The sequence below is a fragment of the Cinclus cinclus genome, chromosome 4, assembly GCF_963662255.1.
Source record: "Cinclus cinclus chromosome 4, bCinCin1.1, whole genome shotgun sequence".
NCBI classification, from domain to species: Eukaryota; Metazoa; Chordata; class Aves; order Passeriformes; family Cinclidae; genus Cinclus; species Cinclus cinclus.
The window spans coordinates 12,766,362-12,786,919 of NC_085049.1; the positions used below are offsets into that span (position 1 = coordinate 12,766,362).

The 20,558-nt window shown below is 35.4% G+C and overlaps 1 protein-coding gene across 1 annotated transcript in view; it reads right to left on the reverse strand.

Annotated features, from left to right (window-relative positions):
- Positions 1–20,558, reverse strand: part of PCLO (piccolo presynaptic cytomatrix protein) — a 310,788-nt gene that overhangs the window by 55,187 nt on the left and 235,043 nt on the right. Inside the window, exons 14-19 of the mRNA XM_062491657.1 lie at positions 18,698–18,909; positions 13,740–13,790; positions 12,722–12,852; positions 11,703–11,729; positions 8,240–8,333; positions 2,079–2,150 (exon numbers count right to left, since the gene is read on the reverse strand). Coding sequence (XP_062347641.1) covers positions 2,079–2,150; positions 8,240–8,333; positions 11,703–11,729; positions 12,722–12,852; positions 13,740–13,790; positions 18,698–18,909 — 587 coding nt within the window. The remainder of the gene's footprint in view (positions 1–2,078; positions 2,151–8,239; positions 8,334–11,702; positions 11,730–12,721; positions 12,853–13,739; positions 13,791–18,697; positions 18,910–20,558) is intronic.

Genomic DNA, 20,558 nt, shown 5'->3' on the forward strand with positions numbered 1-20,558 from the left:
CATAGAATTCAATGGACCATTTAGGCATCTAAACATTACTGAGAAAAAAAAAATAAAAAAAAAGAAGAGGACCAATGGTAATGTGGGAATGAAACAAATAAACTGGCTAAAAAATCCCCAGACATTGCAGATGAAATCTGCTCACTGAAATCACCTTCACTGTTAGCAGGACTACTGTGAAATTTCTTTAAAAAAAACAGAAGTAAAACAAACAAAGCATTGACACCTATAAAGTTCCTTCCTTCCTTCCTTCCTTAATAAGCTTGCAGCTGACACGGTCAAGGGATGTAAAGTACTGAAATCCATCACAGAGTCTTGAAGGAAGGAAGGTCAAAAATAGCTTTGCGTCTGGCTCTAAAGTGACAGGGTTAAAATTGATGTCAGGTAGGGAAGTTTTAAAACTGCTAGACAAATAAAGTGTGAAACTACGTCAGGTAGCAATGTTTTTGTCACTTCATTACAAGACCCTGAATTAAAGAAAGCCCCTTCAAGTTTAGTAATGGGGAAGATTCCCAGCAACTGATGATTTTTAGGTTAAAACCCATTTTTCTTTCCTTTTTTCCTTATAGTTTTATAGGATGTCCATGATCCGGCTTGGTCTTTCTGGTTAGACCTAAAATTAATGTTAACAGATGAACTATTTAGCATGCACCCTGTTGTGGTTTTTAATAAAGCTTTAAAAATAACTAGGAAGATAGCATAGCTGAGGATTGTTGCCAATAGGCAGTGTAGGCTGGGGCCTCTGCTTTTTAGGAGGAGAGGTCTCACTTTCCATGGATATGGACCATGATGTGCCACTTTTCCTCTGGGTCACACAAGTGCTGCTGGCTCGATTCAAGCAAGTCTTTGGGACACAATTTGGATATCCCACATCTGATGTTATAGTGCAGGATTTATTCCTCTGGACATCCTGATGCTGAGATACACTGAATAGTCTTTTCTGTTGCTTGTTTCCCTGAATCCCTGAATAACTGCTTTCACAACTGGGAAAAAAAAAAAAAAAAAAAAAAAAGAAAAATTACTTCTAGAGGTTGAATAAAATTTGAAGGGGAAAGGTTTAAATCTTCACGTAGAATCAGTTGCTTGAGCATCCCTTTTCTAAATGACATAAAAACAAGGATGTAAATATTCAGTAAGGCCCTGCATTTGGACAAACATGCTGAACTCAACAAAAATATGGACACAATATGCAGGAAATAAGTGATCATGTAGGAGCTTCCTATACATTTATTTTAGTAATTGTTCAAATAGTGACACTGCTCAGTTTGATAGTTACGCGAAGGAGCACTGGAGCTGAACTGTGTGGTTTTTTTTCAGAATTCAAATGTAGAATGAGACTAGTTACTCTCAGTTACTCTGTATGAGTGATCAATCTTCCTGTGCTTGTTTCTAATTATAATCTTTACTTGCAATTGCTTTTTAAATTATTTTTATATCATAGATATTGCTGGTAATTCTGCCTTATATATGCGTACGTTTGTTTATTTTTTTAAAAAGAGAAACCCTTCTTCCCATAACACTCAGCTTATTTATTATTAATTGCAAGATTAGATTTTGCCTTCAGTCATACTTTGGTAATGATATTACTATTTCAGAACGTTAAAAACAAGACTGATCAGTAAGACTAAACTCCTCATATTTGAAGATAGCTGTGCATGTGTTAAAAAATGGCTTGATTCCAGAATTTAATCCTTTAATCATTTACAAAGACTAATACCTCCTCAGCCTTCCTATGTTATGGTAAAATCAAGTCAGACAGCTTCCAGTCATACCAAGAATTTCCTCTGGAGTCACTGTGAACGTTGTTACTGTCTCACGCTTAAAAAAAATATTCATTTTCAGCAAATTAACATTTTGCTGGGTCCTAAATTTGCTTATACACAATTAATCAAGATAAAAGGGATATATCTTCCATTACTAAATTAAAGAAATCATGACCACTTGTTATGAAGACAACAGTGAAACTGGGATGTTAAAAAAAGATTTGCTCTACACATGTACCATACCTTGAAAGAGCCCAGTCTCCAAATAATGGCCTGAAGTTATTACTAGTAGAGAGGAAGAAATAATATACTTACTTCACCGAGGAAATCGTTTGAGGAGAATCTATCATAATCCCAGACAGTCACTTCCAATGTTTTCTTTTTCAGCTGCAATTCAAATAAAAGGAAAATTAACCTCATGAATTTCAGATCAAGTCTTTATGGTGGTTTCTATAGATTATTTCCCCCATATATCCTTTTTCATATTGACAGGTAGGCATTTTTCACCCCCTCATCAACTTTGTTCTGAGAAAAATAATTTGGTGCTATTATTTGTTATCAAGACAGATGGGATTGTGCTTGGCCCTATTTTAGGAATTTCCAAGTTGTTTTGGATAGAATTTATGTCCACTACAAGAGTCAAACTGATTTTTAAGTCCCCATTTTTTAGTTCCTACCCCTTTTCTCATCTGAACTCAGACATCTGCCTGAAGTTCATTAGAGTGTGAATTTCAAATGTATTATATCAAACACCCTATTTACATAACCTCATCTGTGAAGGCCAGGCTTTAATGCTTGCAGAATTCAGTGTAGTCAGTGACAGTCTGCAAGTGATCCGGGCATGTGGACAAGTTGTACTGTTGGGTATTAATGACAGCTGTCAAAACCCATTATCTACAGATCTTGTTAAGCATGAAGGCTGTGCCAAGCATTCTTCCATAGGCCACAGTAAGAAAAACATAATCTTTTTATATGACAAGAGAGCACAGGACAGAGAAACTGTTGGCCAAATCAATTGACCTTATTGTAAAGACTGACCTGAGTGTTTTTCCAGGGGTCTCTGAGGACATGTAGGGGCAGGATTGATTACTGATTTTCTCTGCTAGGGCAAAAGGCTATAAGGTGGCTGGCAAGGCAGTAATAAATTCATGTGGCTTGAAAGAGAGGAGGACAAAATCCTGCAGGATGTAGGATGTCTGCAAAGTCAGGCTGAGAAGTTACAAATGAAGAATGCAAGCATTACTGAGGAAAAGAGGACTCTGCACATATTTTAATAAAATAATTCAGAAGAAGAATTGTTACATAATAGTTGAGGTTGTCATCCTAACAGAAACAACCTGTCAGTCACTGCTCTGTTAATTGGCTGCTGGGCACAGAGGGACAGCAAAGGATCAAGTCATTGCTCAAAATGATAATCTATACCAATTACTGTACATATTGCATATACTTGCAATGAAAGCACTTTTGACTATTTACAGAACCACAGAATAATCTGAGTTGGGAGTGACTCACAAGGATCATTGAGTGCAACTCTTAAGTGGATGGTCTGTACATCCAGGATTGAACCCACAACATGAGTTATTAGCACCATGATCTCATCAATTTCCCTCCATTGCCCCTTGATTTAATACAGCAACAGACTAAGATAGTTCCTAATGACCTGCAATTGCCTTTAAGTGATAATTTAATTTCATTATTATGTATTCAGAATATCATCTGCTCCCAGCAAACTTTAGAAAAATGCACAACCATGCAAAGCCAATGTTTATGAAAAGAAAATTTAAATCAGCATATCCTGGAAAACCCACACAAAGGGGAATTAAATTATTTTTAGCATCAACGAAATACTCTTCAAACAGGCAACTGCACAACTTGAAACCTATGATTTTTTTAAAAAGATGTTTCAGAGCAATTCTTTAATTGCTCTGTCTCATTCTTACATAATTAAGCAATATTCTTCTTAAGCATTCTTTTAAAAAATACCCTGCAAAAATGCAAGTAAAATTTGAACAAAAATATTATTTTTTGAACATTGCTTACAGAATATTTCTAAAGCTGATTTCCTTGTCTGAATAAAATACCTTTTCTTTGCTGTTCCAAGACAGTATTGAAACGGCAACAAGAAAAATAACCTGAAAAGTGAGCTGAGGACCTATTGGTCCATGATGCCTCTGGCTTCCTGGATGATACAATTTTCTACTAGCTGATATACTAAGTATATGTATTTTTGCCATTTAAAAAAGGGATAGCAGAAATACTTTTCAGAAATGTATTGTCATAGTTATTGCAATTTGGGGAGGAAATTTCGTCTTTATGACTGTTCAAAGATAGAGAGAAGAATGTATAGATCCAGGAAATGGGAATAAAACCCCATAAGGTTTGAAGAATTTTTGTAGAAATGGGAAAATAGAAAAGATTTTCAAGTAACTGCAGCCATACTTTGCTAGCTTCTTTGCAACAGTGTGATAATAAAACTATGATGAAAACTTACAATACTCTATACTTCTTTGCAAAATCTATTTTAAGCCTTTTAGTTTAATAAAGCTTTTATAAAATATTATGACAATGAAAAACCATAGAAATACTTTTATTAGGAAGAGTGCATGAAATGAGTTTCAAAGCAGAGGAAAATTGTCTTTTCTGAAGATATATCTATGTACCACTATGGTGGCAAAGAGCACTAAATGGCTGCTGATTTTCAAAGCAGCCATTTCACCATCACCACAACGTAGGGTTCTGCCTTACATCAATCAGTTTTAGGTTGTGAATCCTGGAGCTCAGATGCTCATCAGAAGTACAACAGACTGCAATACTGGAATGGGTTGGAGGAACCCTCTGTCTGACCGTGGCATTCTGCAAGTGGGCAATGTAGCAACAGGAAATTGAGCGTCACTAAAAGAAGGAATGCAGTTTCCACATATTGCGAATGTCATCTGAGTTCCAAACATACTCTGAAAAAAAATCTTACCAAACAATTACTAATTTAAGTCTTGGCATTGTTGGGAAAAAAAAAAAAAGTAACAATAAAATAAAATAAATAAAAATCCACCTAGAAGCATATTACTGCATGTGAACTACAGTTAGCTTTAGGCTGTCTATGGACAGCCATATTTTAAAGAAAATCAAGGAATTTGCAGAAATAGCCAATGTGAAAAATATTGTCTCTTATGGAAGTCATAACCAACTCCACAGGTACAGAAGGGCTGGTTTCTCATTTTAAATGTCTGGATGTTATGAATAACGTCTGCCTGTGTAGCTAAATATGCACTACTGAAAATATTTACCATATATTCTTTGAAAGTTTCATACTAGGATTTCCATTAGGAAAGAAGTAATTTTGATGCAGCTTGTTTTTTCTTCTGTATTAAAAGGATATTACTAAAATTACTTCAGAAAAAAACACAGAATATTGCAATTTCAGTCAGGATGTTTGATGAATAGAAATTAATGTATTAGATATTCCATTACAGTTATTTTTGTTTACATTAATATCTAACATTTTATTGTTCTCTTCTCTCCTCTATATTGATGTAATTTGGTACATGGGAGGACAAAAAGGCTTACAGGCCACTTAGAAATTTACTTTCTATTGTCCTAGATGTTAAGTAATATTTAAATACCAATGCCTTACTGATTCATACAAAATATTTCCTTACTTTTGGAAATAAGACAGAGGTTTCCGCATCACTCAAAGATTTTGAAAATATTAATCTTTCTAAATATATTACCTTCAAATTACAGACATAAATTACAGCAAAATTATTTGCTTTATTGAATTATTTTATATAAGTAAATGCTTTTATTTGTTTTTGGCAGGTAAGAAATTGAGGCAAAGAGGCAAAATTAAGCCACACCTTACAGTGTGGTCATACAGTATACCAATGGCCTCCCCAGCAACACAGCTTACATCTTTTATCATCTTCTCCTTAAATTAGTCTAATGTTTTCTTTCTTGCTGTGAGTAGGTATTGGACTTGATTTGGCAATTACTGCACAGCATTTGTAATATTTGTATATTCAGACTTCCTTTAGATTGTAATTATTTCAATTTTATTACTTAACAAAAACCTTAAATTACTAAATGTTCCCAGTTTAATTTATTTTTTCTTCAGCTGTCAAACTAAAATTTGCTATAAATGTGATAAAACTAGTCATTCTGACCTTGAAAAAGTGTTTCATTTCAAAGAGTGATCTATTTCCCATAATTATTTTCAATTTAACTTCGGCTACTTTATGAAAGAGAAAAGGAAAATAAAAAATTGTACAAGGAGCTGAAGTCTAGACAGTGACGTTAAACAAACTATATTAGGAAATATTTAATAATACTTATTTACTGTCTGCAAGCAACGCATGCTTTGATGGAGAGAAAAAAGCATGGGGAAAAGGAAATGCTTCTTTGAAGAAATACTGGATATAAAAATTCATGAATTTATGTTTGAATGTGGCTGCTAATTGTGTAACAATGTGTGATGCAGTTTTGGTTGTTGGGTGAACAGAACACTCATTCTCAGTCTAATGCAATTATTGTCTTGTATTTCTATTTATATCTGTAACTATTTTGAAAGACAGATATATGAGGGTTATGAGTACAAATTGTGGTCTCTTACATGGTGAGAGCTCTTCAGACTGTAGAAGATACTTATCATCAGCATTGAAATATTTGGGATTTAGAAATGTGCTTCACCGTATATTCTGTAAGCCAGGGCATGGAATTTTGCAGGACAAAAGTCACACACACTGGTATCTCAGCAATAGATAGAAGCCATGGAAAGGTATGGAAGGAAACTGTTCTCTGCACACAGTTCTGTGTGACAAGACACCAACATATAAAAGATATTTGGTGTTCAAATGAAATGTATGCACTTAAAACCATAAACACTGCATAACAGTCTCAGAGGAAGGGAAAAGGAGGGGATTTGTAAATGGAAAGCAGAAATGCAGAACATTCAACATGCAAACTAAAGGCAAGTTACATCAAATACTGGTCCAAAAACTGACATCAAAGATATACGATTTTTTTTGTTTTTGTCATTAAAGTCAGTGTCAGAGCAATCCTAGAATTATATCATTATCTGTTTGCAAAGCATCAAAGAGCCAATGCATTTATAACACCCCAGCACGCATCAACAGCTCTGTGAAGTGTCATAGCAGAACCCCCAAGCAAATTAAGAAAACTGAAGAATATTTCTTAGATTAAAAGCTGACTTTGGAAATATTGTAAAGCCTTACCAAACCCTTTTGCCAAACTAAGAAGACTTAGGGTTTATATTGCAGCTAGGCAAACATCAGTGGTTTTATTCTGATGTTTTAATTGTCAAATAACTACCATTTATAAAAGCCTTCATGAAGCAGTGAGAAAAACCCCGCAAACCACTACCTACAACAGGACAGATCTGAAGTAAATCTCAGCTACTGCCTGCTAAATCCACACATGTAGATTACATAAGCAACAAGGCAAATCCCACTGTGGGAAGGGTTTTGTTCCATGCAAAAATTAGTATCTTAATCTATGTTCCTCTCAATGAATGAGAAGAAAGAAAAATAAAATTTTAAATTGGGAAGATTTTATTGAGGTCTTGGGGTTGTGATGGAGAAGAGTATTAAAAGCATTGGGAAATCTATTCACTAAAGAGACTGGTTATTCTGGGCTTTTTTAAAAGTACTGAAAGATTAAATTGCATTGTAAAGTGAGGTTGAAAGTATTAAGAACAAAACAGAAAGAAAGACAAAAATATTCAGGACTGCAAGCAAATCCAGTACTCTATAAAACATACTTCATAATTTTAAAAAATGAACTGATCATTATTTTGCCCATTTAATGTTTTTCAAGTTGGTAAAAAGTCCTTCATGAGGAGAGATGCAGGATTAGAGGACTCAATTGCTTCAGAAGCACAGTTGGAGTAAGGAAGCCACCAAGAAACAGAGGAGACTGCAGATATCCTCCCCAGATGTGAGTTAAATCTTTCTATGCCAAGGAAATCAAATATCGTCTACTTATTTTAATGTGATTAATATATCAAGATATTGATCTAAATTGCTGATAAATCTAAAATTGCATATCTATGGTTTATTAATATTTAAAAAATATAGAAACTGTGGTTTGTGTCAGCTTGCATGGCTTTTGAAACATACTGACTATGATTTCTGCATCTACCTCAGAAACTTATGTCTTAATTTCTTCCCTTATTAATTTATTCCATTATCATTTTTTAAATTATCACATCTCTACTTACACCGTGATTATGAGTGTGATCCCCACAAATTACCATTTTAATGAATAGAAGGTCAAGAAAAGAGTATTTCCATAGTAAGCTCTATCAGAGGCAAGGAAAGAATTCCAAATTTCTCCTAAATCTGACAAGATTTTACAGGGAGATAGAGAATTGCCAGTAGCACTGCTCCCTTCACAGGGAGCACTGCAGACCATGCAAATAATAAAGCAGCAAATAGCACTGAAGAGCAGCACCAGTCACGCACCTGCTCCACGGAGATATTTTTATAAATGACTGTCTGATTCCACTCGGGATTCAAGCTTTTCTGTATGTACTTAGTTCTCCTCTTGTACTCAGCACTGAATTTGAACAAAAGAACAAAACATTACATTAACAATCTTGTGTTTCTTTCAGCTCTAATAAAAAGACAACAACAACAACAAAAAATCAAAAACACAGAAACAAAAATCCAAAGCATCCACAAACCAAAAACCAGAAAAATAAAAGAGTTGTATCTTCCATTTCTGCAACAATTCAGGGTTATGAGAGGACAGTGACAGCCTTTGGGATGTTTTCTTTGGTATGCTTTTCTGAGATAGTCTTTTAAAACACCTCCTGACTCTTCAGCACGCTTCCTCTGCCTAAAACCATTTCAAGATAAAGCATCAGTCAGCACATGCACATAGACTTTGTCCTCTCATTGTAGGTATTGGGTTCTGATTCTAAACTGAGGTGATAATGCATTGATTCCTTTTCCAAGACCATCCCATTAGCACATTAAAGTAGCACAAATTCATTATATTTATAGTTGCAATCTCTAATTACAGGAATCCCATCTCAAAAACACTTTTAATGAATGCCATAAAGTAACTAATATCCTGTTAATGATTGAAACACTAATTTCTTATTGATCACGTTCTCTGCCTATGCCTCTAACTGCATTAGAAAGAAACATAAAAGTGCATCAGGTTCACAATTTATTCTTTTATTTTTTTGGTCAATAACCAAGATCAAAGGTTTGGCAGCATAATCTGTTTTTAAAAAGATTCACTAATGCTTTATATTGTACTTTACGTTTCCTGAGTGTGGAGAAAGCAATCCATTAATCTTAAACAGAACATGGATTCATCTTGATCTGTGAGTTTTGATGTTAGATTTGCTTTCATTCAAATTTTAATTTAACATAAATTTTAGCAGACAACTCAAAAAAGCTGGGTAGGAGAATGGGAGAATCTTTTAATATTTTGAAAAACCCACAAGATTTAAGGTTAAGAAACTCTTTTTGTCAATCTGCAAGTATATACCTGCTATATTATTACTAAACAAAATGTTCCCAGGACTGCTCTCCTTCACTAAGACAAAATGGCACAAAATAACTTGTGTGTGCCACGTTAGACTCTGTCATGGTTCCCCTATAATAACTTTTGGTAATGCACTATTCTCACTTCTGATTTAACTGTTTTGGTTCACACTGTAGCATGGCCCCAGACCCAATGTACTAATACCTCTCATATGAGATTAACTGACAAGGATCACTCAGGAGCACATTTAATCATCCAGTCACTAAAGGGTTACCGTACCAGGTTGGAACAGTGGAAATATACGTGTGCTTTACTGGCACACATATGTCAATATTGGGACTTTAGCAGCAGCAGTTTCACTCTTTAAACTCAATTCTGCGTTGCAGTTATCCCATCTAATTAATCTGGACTGCAGTGGCTTTATGGCTTTATTCTCCAAAATGAGGCGGCTCTGTCCAAGCTGCCTACCACCCTGATATCTCAAAGTGAAAGGGATTTGCAGCTATATTTCCTCTCATTTTTTTTTTCTCTAGTCATTCTATGTATTTCCACTTATTTTATTGGAAATCCTGCTATCCACTGTCTTTCAGTTTATTGAAAAATGTGAAGGTTTTTGGGACCTGTGAAACAAAGTATCTGTTCACCTCCGCTTATGAGAAGAAAGCAGTTCTATCAACCCAGAATGGCAAGGGTGATTTAAAATCTAGAGCATATGAAAAAGAAACTCACACCAAGCTATTTCTTTGCATATCTTGGAAAGAAAGCTGAAATACAAAATCTGAATCCATTTCAAAATGAGATTTTTGAGTATTAAGTAATTCAGTTAAAATTTTAAAACACCTCAGTAGCCTTCTTTTCCCACTCTCTGCTATGATAAAAGCATCCCCTGCCTAGAACATCCTGTTTAGATGTCCTGTGACCTACTGGTTTTAGGGAACTGATATACTTTCATTTCTTGAAGGAAGTGGAAAGAATCCTTTGCATACTCAGCCAAGAAAATGACATAACATTCCCTTTCCTTTCTTGGATCTCCTTTTGCAATAGCAGAACTTCATCACCTTTTCAAGTTTCTGATTCTTTTTTGAAGTATGTGAGAAGGTGATTCATGCTATGTTGAGTTCCAGAGCTTTCAAAAGATGAAATTGTTGTTAACATGGCAGCTCTGAAATATTTCCAGTGAAGTCCATGGAATATTTGGGTCTAATTTGTAAGGGTGAGCTGAGACCACATCCATACAATCTATGGTCTGTATCTGTTGCAGACGGAGGCAGGACACCTTGACCTCTTCTAGGGAAGTGCAGAACCAGGCTAAGCTGGATGCCAGATGAAGGCTTCCAGGCCTCTGAAGGGAAGGATCTGTCAAACACATTAAATTCATGCCCCCGATGCACCTTCTCCCCAACAATTAACAGATTAATTATTAACAGATTGACAGATGAAGATGCTTTAATAAAGTGCATTAAGCCAGTCATTGGTATGTCACTTAATATGAAATAATTTGCATATCACTGTGTGAAAAGATGCAAATTGCATATCTCTTTTATTTATATTTTCTGTCTGATTCCTTAATTATAGTTTATTAATATATAAAACAATGTATTAAGCACAATTTAAAAAGAACAATAGAAAAAGTGTTTAAAATGTAATAGAATACACATATGAAATGTGTAAATTTAACAAATGCATTAAGTAATTTTAGTAATTATAAAAGAGACAGATGATAGAAATCTATTTATTGGAATTAATCTGCTCACTTGTTTAGTCAGGGTCTTACTTTTAAAAAAATTTAAAATTGAGGTTGGAATATTTCTTACGTGCTTAGCCAGGACTGATATTAGCATATCTTGAGAATTGATCTTTGCCTTATATTTCCAGGACAAACAAAGCATTCCTAATTTCAATTATTAATTTTAAGTTTGTTTACCACAAATAACCACTTATGTGGTCAAGCAGATTTAATTGTCCATGTGGACAATTATCTAGAATTATACCTGGCTTTAATGTCTATACACTGTGCAAGATAATAGAAAAAAAAAAATATTCCATTTCTTTATGAAACAGAGGCTGTTTCATTTGGTAGCAATACCATTCAAAATCTTGATACAGGTTCACAGATAATTATTTTTTTTTTTACTTTCACTGAGTGGAAATGAAGTTTTAGATATCTCTCAACTAAATTCTTCCAGACTTCAAAAGACATTTTGCTTGTTGTCAGAGTTTCTCCTCAGAATAATACTGTACCAAGGAGCATTAACTACTTGCTTCTAGCTCCTGGAAATTACTTAATTAATAAATGAAAAACAAAACTATACCACAGTTTCATGCCATCACAACTCAAGAGAAATCTGTAGTTCAATGTACAGGCTCATTGTCTCACTCATGCACACAAAAAATAAAAGAGTGAAGTTGGAAGATAAAACACTCTACCTGGCATTTTGGACAACCATGACTTGTCTGCATATCCAGGATTTACAGAGTTAGGAACACAGAGGAGGCAGTTTAAGAGAAAATGAGAACAGAGATGGAAGAAAACATGAATAATGGTAGTTTTTAGTATCATAATCAAAGGAAATAGAGGCATTAGGAAGAATAAGAAGTCTAGCATGGACTGAACTACAAATAAAAGTTACTCAGTGGCAACCCAAGTTTCCACTTTCTGAAACAAGTCTGGGACTCTTAAGAAGCTCTTCATTTTCATTATTCATGTATTCTTATGCATTCTCCATATACATATGACATTCTGTAACATTAAGGCAAAAAATATAATATTGCTGATAAAGAAACATATATTTTAAAGGAAGTAATAATGATCTATTTGTAATTACAGAGTCAAAATAATCAGTGATCTGTGAAAAAGTGATTAGTGACTTGTATAGTCATTAGATACAAAATTAGCAGTATTTCTAAAACCATATCTTCACTCTTAAAAAAAAGCTCCATAAAATACATATGGAGACATTTGTTTCTGACCAGTATTTCTTGGATTTTGTATTATACTGCAACTTATCTCTGCAATCTATCTCTGGTACTTTATGCTTGTTTGCAAATCAATCCTAAATTCAGATTGTATTGAGCAGAAGCAACCATTCTGTGCTAGACTTAATATGCAGCTTTCTGTATTACAGAAAATATTGCATCTATTTAGTACATTTCCATTGAGACTGTTGCTATTTAAAATATTTTTTTCATATACTGTAATTTGTTAAAAGGAAACACACACAAAAAAAATCTCCATATATCTACAGGAACGATCATAAAGTTGGTAAGGTCATTAGCAAAGTATTCATATTCTCCTGGGAATAGGATCTGACTCTATTAAAAATCCACCATTTTTGCTGGCGTTGCACCTGGATTTTTCTATAGGGATAAGTCTGTTCTGTTTATTAATGACACGTAGCAAACGTAAACTAAAAGAAATCTCAGGTTAAAATTTGTCCTACACTTACCCTCTCCCTGGAAGAAGATAAACTTTAACAAAGGGGTCCGAATAGCCATTGTTGTCTCTTGGAGCAAGGTTTCTTGCCTGAAGGATGTGGATGATAAGGTTGCCAAGGTGTTTGTCATAGTTGACTTGAAGCTAGTGAATGCATTAAAACACAGTACAGTTATTTGTTACTTTTACTTTCAGAGTGATTCAATAACTCCTAAACCCTTTGAATAAAATGAGTTTTAGACCTCTATGTTCCCTCCAAATAAACACATTTCAGAAGTTTCTGTCTCTCTCTCCTGACTAGAATGAGATGCTAGATCATCACACTGAACCTTGAAAAAAGGGAAACGCCCACATTCCAGTCAGAAAAAAGCAAAGGACATTTGAACCCTTGATATTATTCTGAGCAATAGCCAGATTATTGAGTGTTAATTACACACATCCTATCTACCCGGAGGCCAAGTCTGACAAGGATGCTATAATACTATGGAAAGACTCTTAGTACTAGTATAAAAGAGAGAGGTTAACCAAGGGGGAAAAAAAACCCCAGAAATCTATAGGAAGTTAGACTTCAGTTGTTCTGCTGTCCTCTTTTTGAGTGTTTAAAAAGGCTAAAATCAATTTACATAAGGGATAAATATGAAATTGGCATGGCATGGAAATAAATACAGTGCATTATAAGAAACCCACAGCAGTTCTTGATTCAGTGTAAACAGACTGGGAATTTCTAAGGAAAACCACAATAGGTGGCCAAAGATTAAGGATTAGAATGAATTTAACTATGCTTTTAATCCCTTTGGGAACAACACTATTTTCCATTCTTCTGGTTGCATTTAATAATCCAGCATTAAAGACAGGTGCAGAAAACAAGCAGTGACTTACATAAGTAATTTTAAGTCATTTACTAATAGGACATTTTAAGGGATTGGAGTTGAATAAGAAAAAAAAAATGATGGAGATAGTTTTCTGCAAAATTATTTCATGGAAAACACAGCCAGTATCAACAATTTACACAGCAAAAACCACATATTTACCTGTATTTCTCCAGTGATTGGATGAGAAGCAGACTTTGTAGTTTCCGTGGGCTGCCAGATTAAGAATATATAGATTTTCAAAGTTAACTTTTTTAACAGGTGTGGATTATGCTGCTGGATTGCCACAAAGTTTTAAAAACTGTCTCCAGTTGTTACAGTCAAAACTAATGGTTATGTATTTCAACACTTGAAGTCCAGCTCAGCCATTTTGATCAGCCTATATGCAGAGGTACAGATTCAAACAACTTCAACACCAAAGCTTTACAGTCTGAGCAGATAAGGAGGCATAGGGAGAAAAAAACCACATAGCATTAACCCTGTCTAACAAACATCAATGCTGCCAAGAGAAAGAAAAGAACACGCCAAATAAGCACAGTTGTATATTTCTGTCAATATGAGAAAGGCAGAGAGAGGCAAAAGTTCTTCTAATTTAAACTCCACTGAGTTTAAGTGAAAGTGGGTAGAAAGAGTGGAAATGGTACTAAAACTAAGTGATGTGTGCAAGTGGATTACAGAATTGCAAGCCACCTCTTATAGTCTTTACTCTGTGTTTTCTGATAGTCAATTCTACTACAACACTTCAAATTCCTCCCCACACTTTCTGTGACACGAAATCTAAATTTTCCGTCCTCACTTTCCTCTCTCCTTTATCATTAAACTTGTCTTGACTTTTGACAAAAAGCAATAAATGTTTCTCTCTGTCTTTTCTTTTTCCTCCTATTTGTTGGTAGAAAATAATACTGCCATTTGATTAGAACCCCGAACTCACAAAAATGTGCTGTTCTGTTAAATGCCTTGAGCCACTCTGGAACAGCCTCTAATGTGCAAGCCATCAGTCAAGCAAGAAAGCTCTGTTTCAGTAGTAGGATTTAAATATTTTTGCATTCCCTCCATATCTTCTTCCTTGGTTGATGCAGCAGAAAACAAAAGGTGCAAACAAGGACAAACTTACTGTTCTCTGGAGACTGGTCTGGAATTCTTCATTTCCTATTCCTCCAGATGCAAGCAGCTGCCTGACATTATTACATGTCATTTGTATTTCTATCACTTTCTGAGAAGAGTAAAACTCACCTGCTTCTTTTGTGCTGTACTACACTCCAAGAAAACCCTTCAAGGATCTTTTAGGACGTTGGACATCAACTGCTTTAAATTAGGCCAATGAAGTGCCCACACTCGCTGCACTACAGCATGAAGTTAAGGTGATGCATTACCCATTTTGGGTTTGTGTCGCAGGAAACCTTTACAAACCACCACAAACATCCTCTCCGTCAGTCAGATCCACAGATGAGAACTAGCCAGAAAATTCCCAGCTAAACACTATCACAATGGAAACACGAGAGAAAACTAGCCCCAGTCTGCCTGTTATATGGATATATTCACTGTCTTGTGTTGCCTTATTCTTGTTTGGTTTACAGCTTTACCTTGCCTTCCAGATTGTGTTTCTTTATGAGCGAGCACAAGCTTTACCAGAAAAACAAACAAACAAACAAATAAACAAAACCAAAAAAAATAAAAACAAACAAAAAAAAAACCCTCCCCAAAAAAGAGCCAAATCAAACTTGATTTGTCTGCAAATGCCTTTGCATCCAAAAAATAATTTGCATGAAAAATTTTATAATCAGATTCTCTTGGTACCTTACAAAGCTTTAAAAGAAGTTTAATCTATCCAACAGCTAAAATAAGTCATCAATAGTCTATAAAATGTTCTGAACCTGAAACAAAATTTTAGATTGATAGCAAAATACTCCTAAAACTTATAAGGTCCTTGACAAGACTGTTCAGAGACTGAATTTCACTTCTTTTGCCAAAGACAGGGAGCTACTTGAGCATCTGCAGTCTTTCAAAATAGGGCCTAAATGGCTTATATTTCTCAAACTTTATCTCTACAAATGGATTTTATTATACTTAATAGTTCTGATCTCAGGCTATACTAGCACTGACAATACTGACAACACCAAAATCAACATGGAGCTACAAAATCACTACCAGACAGTCTAAATTCTCTCATTTTGCATGAGTTGGAATAGCAAGAATAGGGAGTTTGTTCATTCTGAATACCAGGCAATGTGGAATGTATGAGTGTGGATAATGTAGGAAGAGTTCATAGAGAAGGGAATGGGCATGATGAATTTGTATTGAGACTTCCAAAGGTGATTAAATTGTAGTTTTTTAAAGTGCAGTGTGTAAAAATAAATGCACACTTTAATGTTTCTATATCATCATTGAATCTCTGTATCATTTGCAAGGCTGTATTTCAATACATTAAATATTCTGTTTTCTCTAATGTCAGCAGATCTAAAACTGATCGTGAAGAATTACCCATATATTTTAAATAAACATGAATAATTTAGGCTGAAGGAGACCTCTCAAGGCCATCTGGTCTAACCCCCAGCTCAGAGCTGGGCCAACTTCGAAGTTGGTTCTGTATTGAGAGGTAGAGATGCAAATTACTATCTTTCTTTATCTTGGCCTCAGTGAGGATTAATTTGTAAGGGCGGAAAATATTTCACTGTTGACTTTTAGGAGCTAAAGCATCTGCGGATTTAGAAGAAAAAACAACCCATTCTTCATATTGAATGTTTCTATAGGTCATTTATATCTTGGATGTAATCTTCACCGTAGAATGTTCATGCAGTTACACATGAAAGAAACAGGTCTGCACAAGATATTGTCAGCTCAAGGCTATATCTCTCCTGTGATGGCTAAGCTAATTTCAGTCTAATTACTTTTGATACTTCCACATACACTCACACAGTCTGTGTAAGAGATGGTGTTTTGTAAAGCCATCACACCTGCTCCAGCAGGCTGTGATGACCATGAGGTGAAACTGGTTAATGCCAGGTTTCGATGCACTATCTACTATTACCTTCTGTAGTAACATTAAATATGAGTAAATTGGCACTGCAGAACATGGCAGGGACTACAACATTAGAGTGCATATTCTATACAAAAATATTTTAAAAAGTACTTTCTAAAAATAAAAACAGTTGCAAAAACAAGACCTAGGCAGTCTGGATATTTATTTTGTTGTGATACTTTGGCAGGGCTGCAGCCTGCCTAGAAATGCAGTCAGCCCAAGGCAAAGAGCAGTTCCAGAAAGGATAAGCTTTCTCTTCTAACAGAGCTCAACACCATTATAAACTTGGCCTGAAGTCAATGAACAGAAACTATACAAGTCAACAAGAGCTATGCTTGTTGTGAAAGAAATGCCTCTGAACATGATTTTCACAAATAAGCAGTGTTTAATATATTTACCTGACTAGTTCTGACTTTTGTATCTCCTACATAAAGGAATTAGTTCTAATATTTTTATTTGATCTTTATAAGCCTACAGCTGAATTTTCATAAAAGAATCCTAAGTCCTCTGTGAAGCAGGAAATGAAATTTATGCATCTAACTTTAGGTGACCTGCTACAGTGCCAAAGCTGGGACCCCAGTCTCCTCAAGTGGACAGAATGGGGTACCTCTGCAGGATATACTGCACAGCAAGGACTTACGGATCTCCATACACTATGAATTTAGGAGTGTGATTCGTGTCACCAAATGTGAGAGCTACATTTCAGTGTAGATGGTGGCATGTGCATTAAGAGCCCTGCTCTCTGCATGCAGTGTCTGCACTGTGACGGCAGGTTCTACCCAGTCTCAGGAACTGTACTTCAGTATTCTCAGTGGCAAAAAATCATGCACATGGCAAACTAGTTTATATGTAAATGTATACAATATCCAGAGTATACTGTAGCAAATCTAACTACTGACCTAAGTGTTAAGCAACTCTGCAACATCCCTGAAGTTAGATCCAGTAAATACTGGTATACGGATTTAACTTCTGCATCACAGACCTGAATTAGCTTGCCGAAAGTCTACGGGCATTGTGACAAACCAGAATTACTATACGAACCAAACTGATCAATAAATATCTTCCCAGTTTGTACTAAATTGCTGGATGAAAATTATTTTTGTGTTTCCTCTCACATGAAGGTTATGTTGGCTTATTGAAGAACTGTCTGAAATGAGCAGATACCGCTTGCTGGTTCTGGTTTATGCAGTACCTAACTCATCTGTTCAAATCACAGTTCCAACAGCAAAAAATAACGGACACAGCTGTAACACAGTAGGAATCTGAGAGTCCCAAAAAGGAATAAAAGTGCAGAGTAACAATGTTTAGGAAGCACTTTGCAATGTGAAGCATTGTGTGTCAGAAGCTGGATATTCAGGGTAGCAATCCATGCTCTTGCACATTGCTTAAGCAAATGCAGTCTTCACAGAACTGAGTTTCTTTTCAGCTCTTGACTTTTTTTGACACAAAACGAAAAAATATGACAGATGACTTTATGATCTAGTTCTCAGTTTCGACTGTAAAAAAATGCTACTAAATTCCCACTCTCCCCTTTTTAGGTATGCAGATGCACAAGAACTTCAGCTGAGGAATGGACAGGATGCGGCAAAAAAATGAGAAATTATGCTTGGCAAGTTCACAGGAATTAGCCAGTGACAAAACACATTTTAATGGTAAATTTTGTTTCAATCTTTCCCTGGCTTTCAGAGACTTACTTACTTACTTTTTAAATGATTATTCATAGCTTGTAGTACTTCAAGCAATAGTTTAGTACAGAGAGGGAAATTTTGATCTTAGTACTATCAGCTTCTTTAGTGAAAATAGTACCACATCACCATGTAGGATGCTCTTTAAAAGCAAGAGCAACAAAGAGTGCAAAGGGCAGTTATTTTGTTTAAAAGAAAAAATATTAAGTATATTTTTTTTTAGAGAGGATAAATCTCTTAGATGAATCATGTAATCTTTCTTTATGTCCATATTTAATAGTTTAACAGTAATAATGTTATCCAGGAAATGACTTTTCCAAAATGTGCTGGGATTTCTTGCTACACTAAAGAAGGTAAACAGGCAGTTTCTTCCTGTCATCAAAATATTCTTGCTCCATAACTTGGGAATTTCTTACCTTGCTGCTGTGCCGCTTTTTGCTCACTGAGGGAGAACCAGGCTGACCAGGGCTAGGAACAGCACTGGAGGTGGCAGAAGTGGTTCCAGAGTGGACATGAGATCCCTTTTCTGCTCCTGAAGAAGCCACCAGAGGTGACTGCTGTAGAGAAACCTTTTGGAGCTCTGCAGCCAGCTGCTTGGGATCAACCCCTGGGGACTTCGCTTTATCTACTGGATTAAAGCAAGAGAGCTTTGTTTTGATAATTGCCAGCACACCCAAATCCATCTTGCCATGGTACAGGGACAGCATAAATCCTTACAAGTATTCATTTCATCTGCCTGTATACTTTGAAGTTGCAAATGCCAGCTATGAGAAATAGACATCTCTGCCACAATATCGACATCTCAATTCCAATCTTTCTGTGCTAGTGCTACTTACTAGTGCTCTTTACCTAGAAAGGTTTCTGAGGAGGTACTTCCAGGTGAAGAAAAACTGGTTTTGTTGATCATGTTGAATCAAACTGGAGTAAATTACAGTTTTAAAGACTGGCCTGTGCTATCAGTATTTGTTTGAAACTAGTCCAGTTTCACTAAGTAGCTGAACTTTCCTGTAAAAGGTTTAAATCTCATTTCAACTTTAAAATCAACTTGACATTGAACAGAACTGTTCTTGAGCTAATTTATACTACAAAAAAAAAAAGAGAAAAATTCCCCAAAAATTTACTACCACAAATTAAGCAAAGAAAAAATGTAAACAAATGAAGGCTAGAAGCCCTGATTCATCTTTCCTATTACTCACACCTTTAGGAAGCATCTGTAGCAGGAGTCTGATTGCCCTCCCTGCTGCCCAGGAATGAGTGGGAGGAATTTACCCTTTGGAGATAGCAATTTCTATTTAACACAGAAAAGTCAAATAAGTTTCATATATGCTAGACTGAATAGAGTAAAAGGATGGTAGGCACAGCTTGGTTCCCAGGTTCTCAGAAGTCTGAGAGGTTTAAAACAAACTTCAGCCTTATCCTCCCTGCTTGGCTAATTCATTTAGCTCTCAGAGAAAATGGTGATTGCTCCTTTCTAAAGCACAAACAGTCTTCCAAACCTCAGAGGTAATGGCAAGAACTCTACAGAATTCCAACTTAGAAACCGCTAGAAGATTGCCAGACTAGGAGAAAGCATGCCTGCAAGAATGGAACAATTTTCTTTTATTTCTGTTCCTTCTCATTTTGAGTTTTCTTTATTAATAAAAGGCTGTTTTATTCTACTTTTTGTCCTTCTCAAAACTTTCCAAAACTTCAGTGTCTTTCAATGCTTTTGGAGTTTTATCAGCTCACAAATTAAAAAAAATGTGGGTAGTTCTGCTTCAAAGCACTGTCATACTTTGTCTTTGCTTTCAATTATTATCAGTAACATCAATTTTCAACTAAAGGTAGGTTGATGGTATATTAATAGCTAGGAAATGATACATGATTAGAAAATGGAGAATTCAATCCAGATAATTTAGGTATTGATTGATAATAGATCAGCCACAAAACCACAGAACCCAGAGTAGAGCCACAGAATGGTGAGTGAAGCAATCTTAATCTTCACTGAGCTTGCTGAGGGAATACATTACTAGTAAGATTTTGGATGTTGATTCAAAGTTAGCTTAGATACAACTGATACAGTGACTGAAGCCTGCAGTTGTGGTATTGATTGAACAGCAGGAAATCCCTCCAAAAAAACTACGATCTTAGAACTCAAAACAAAACTGACTACTTACTATTGCATCCCTGCATCCAGTAAATACTGTTTTTTTCATCATTTATAGCAGGCAACAAACCTTGTATTAAGCTAACAGGTATTTGCATCGAGGTCTTTTCCAACACTGACAATTCTATGGC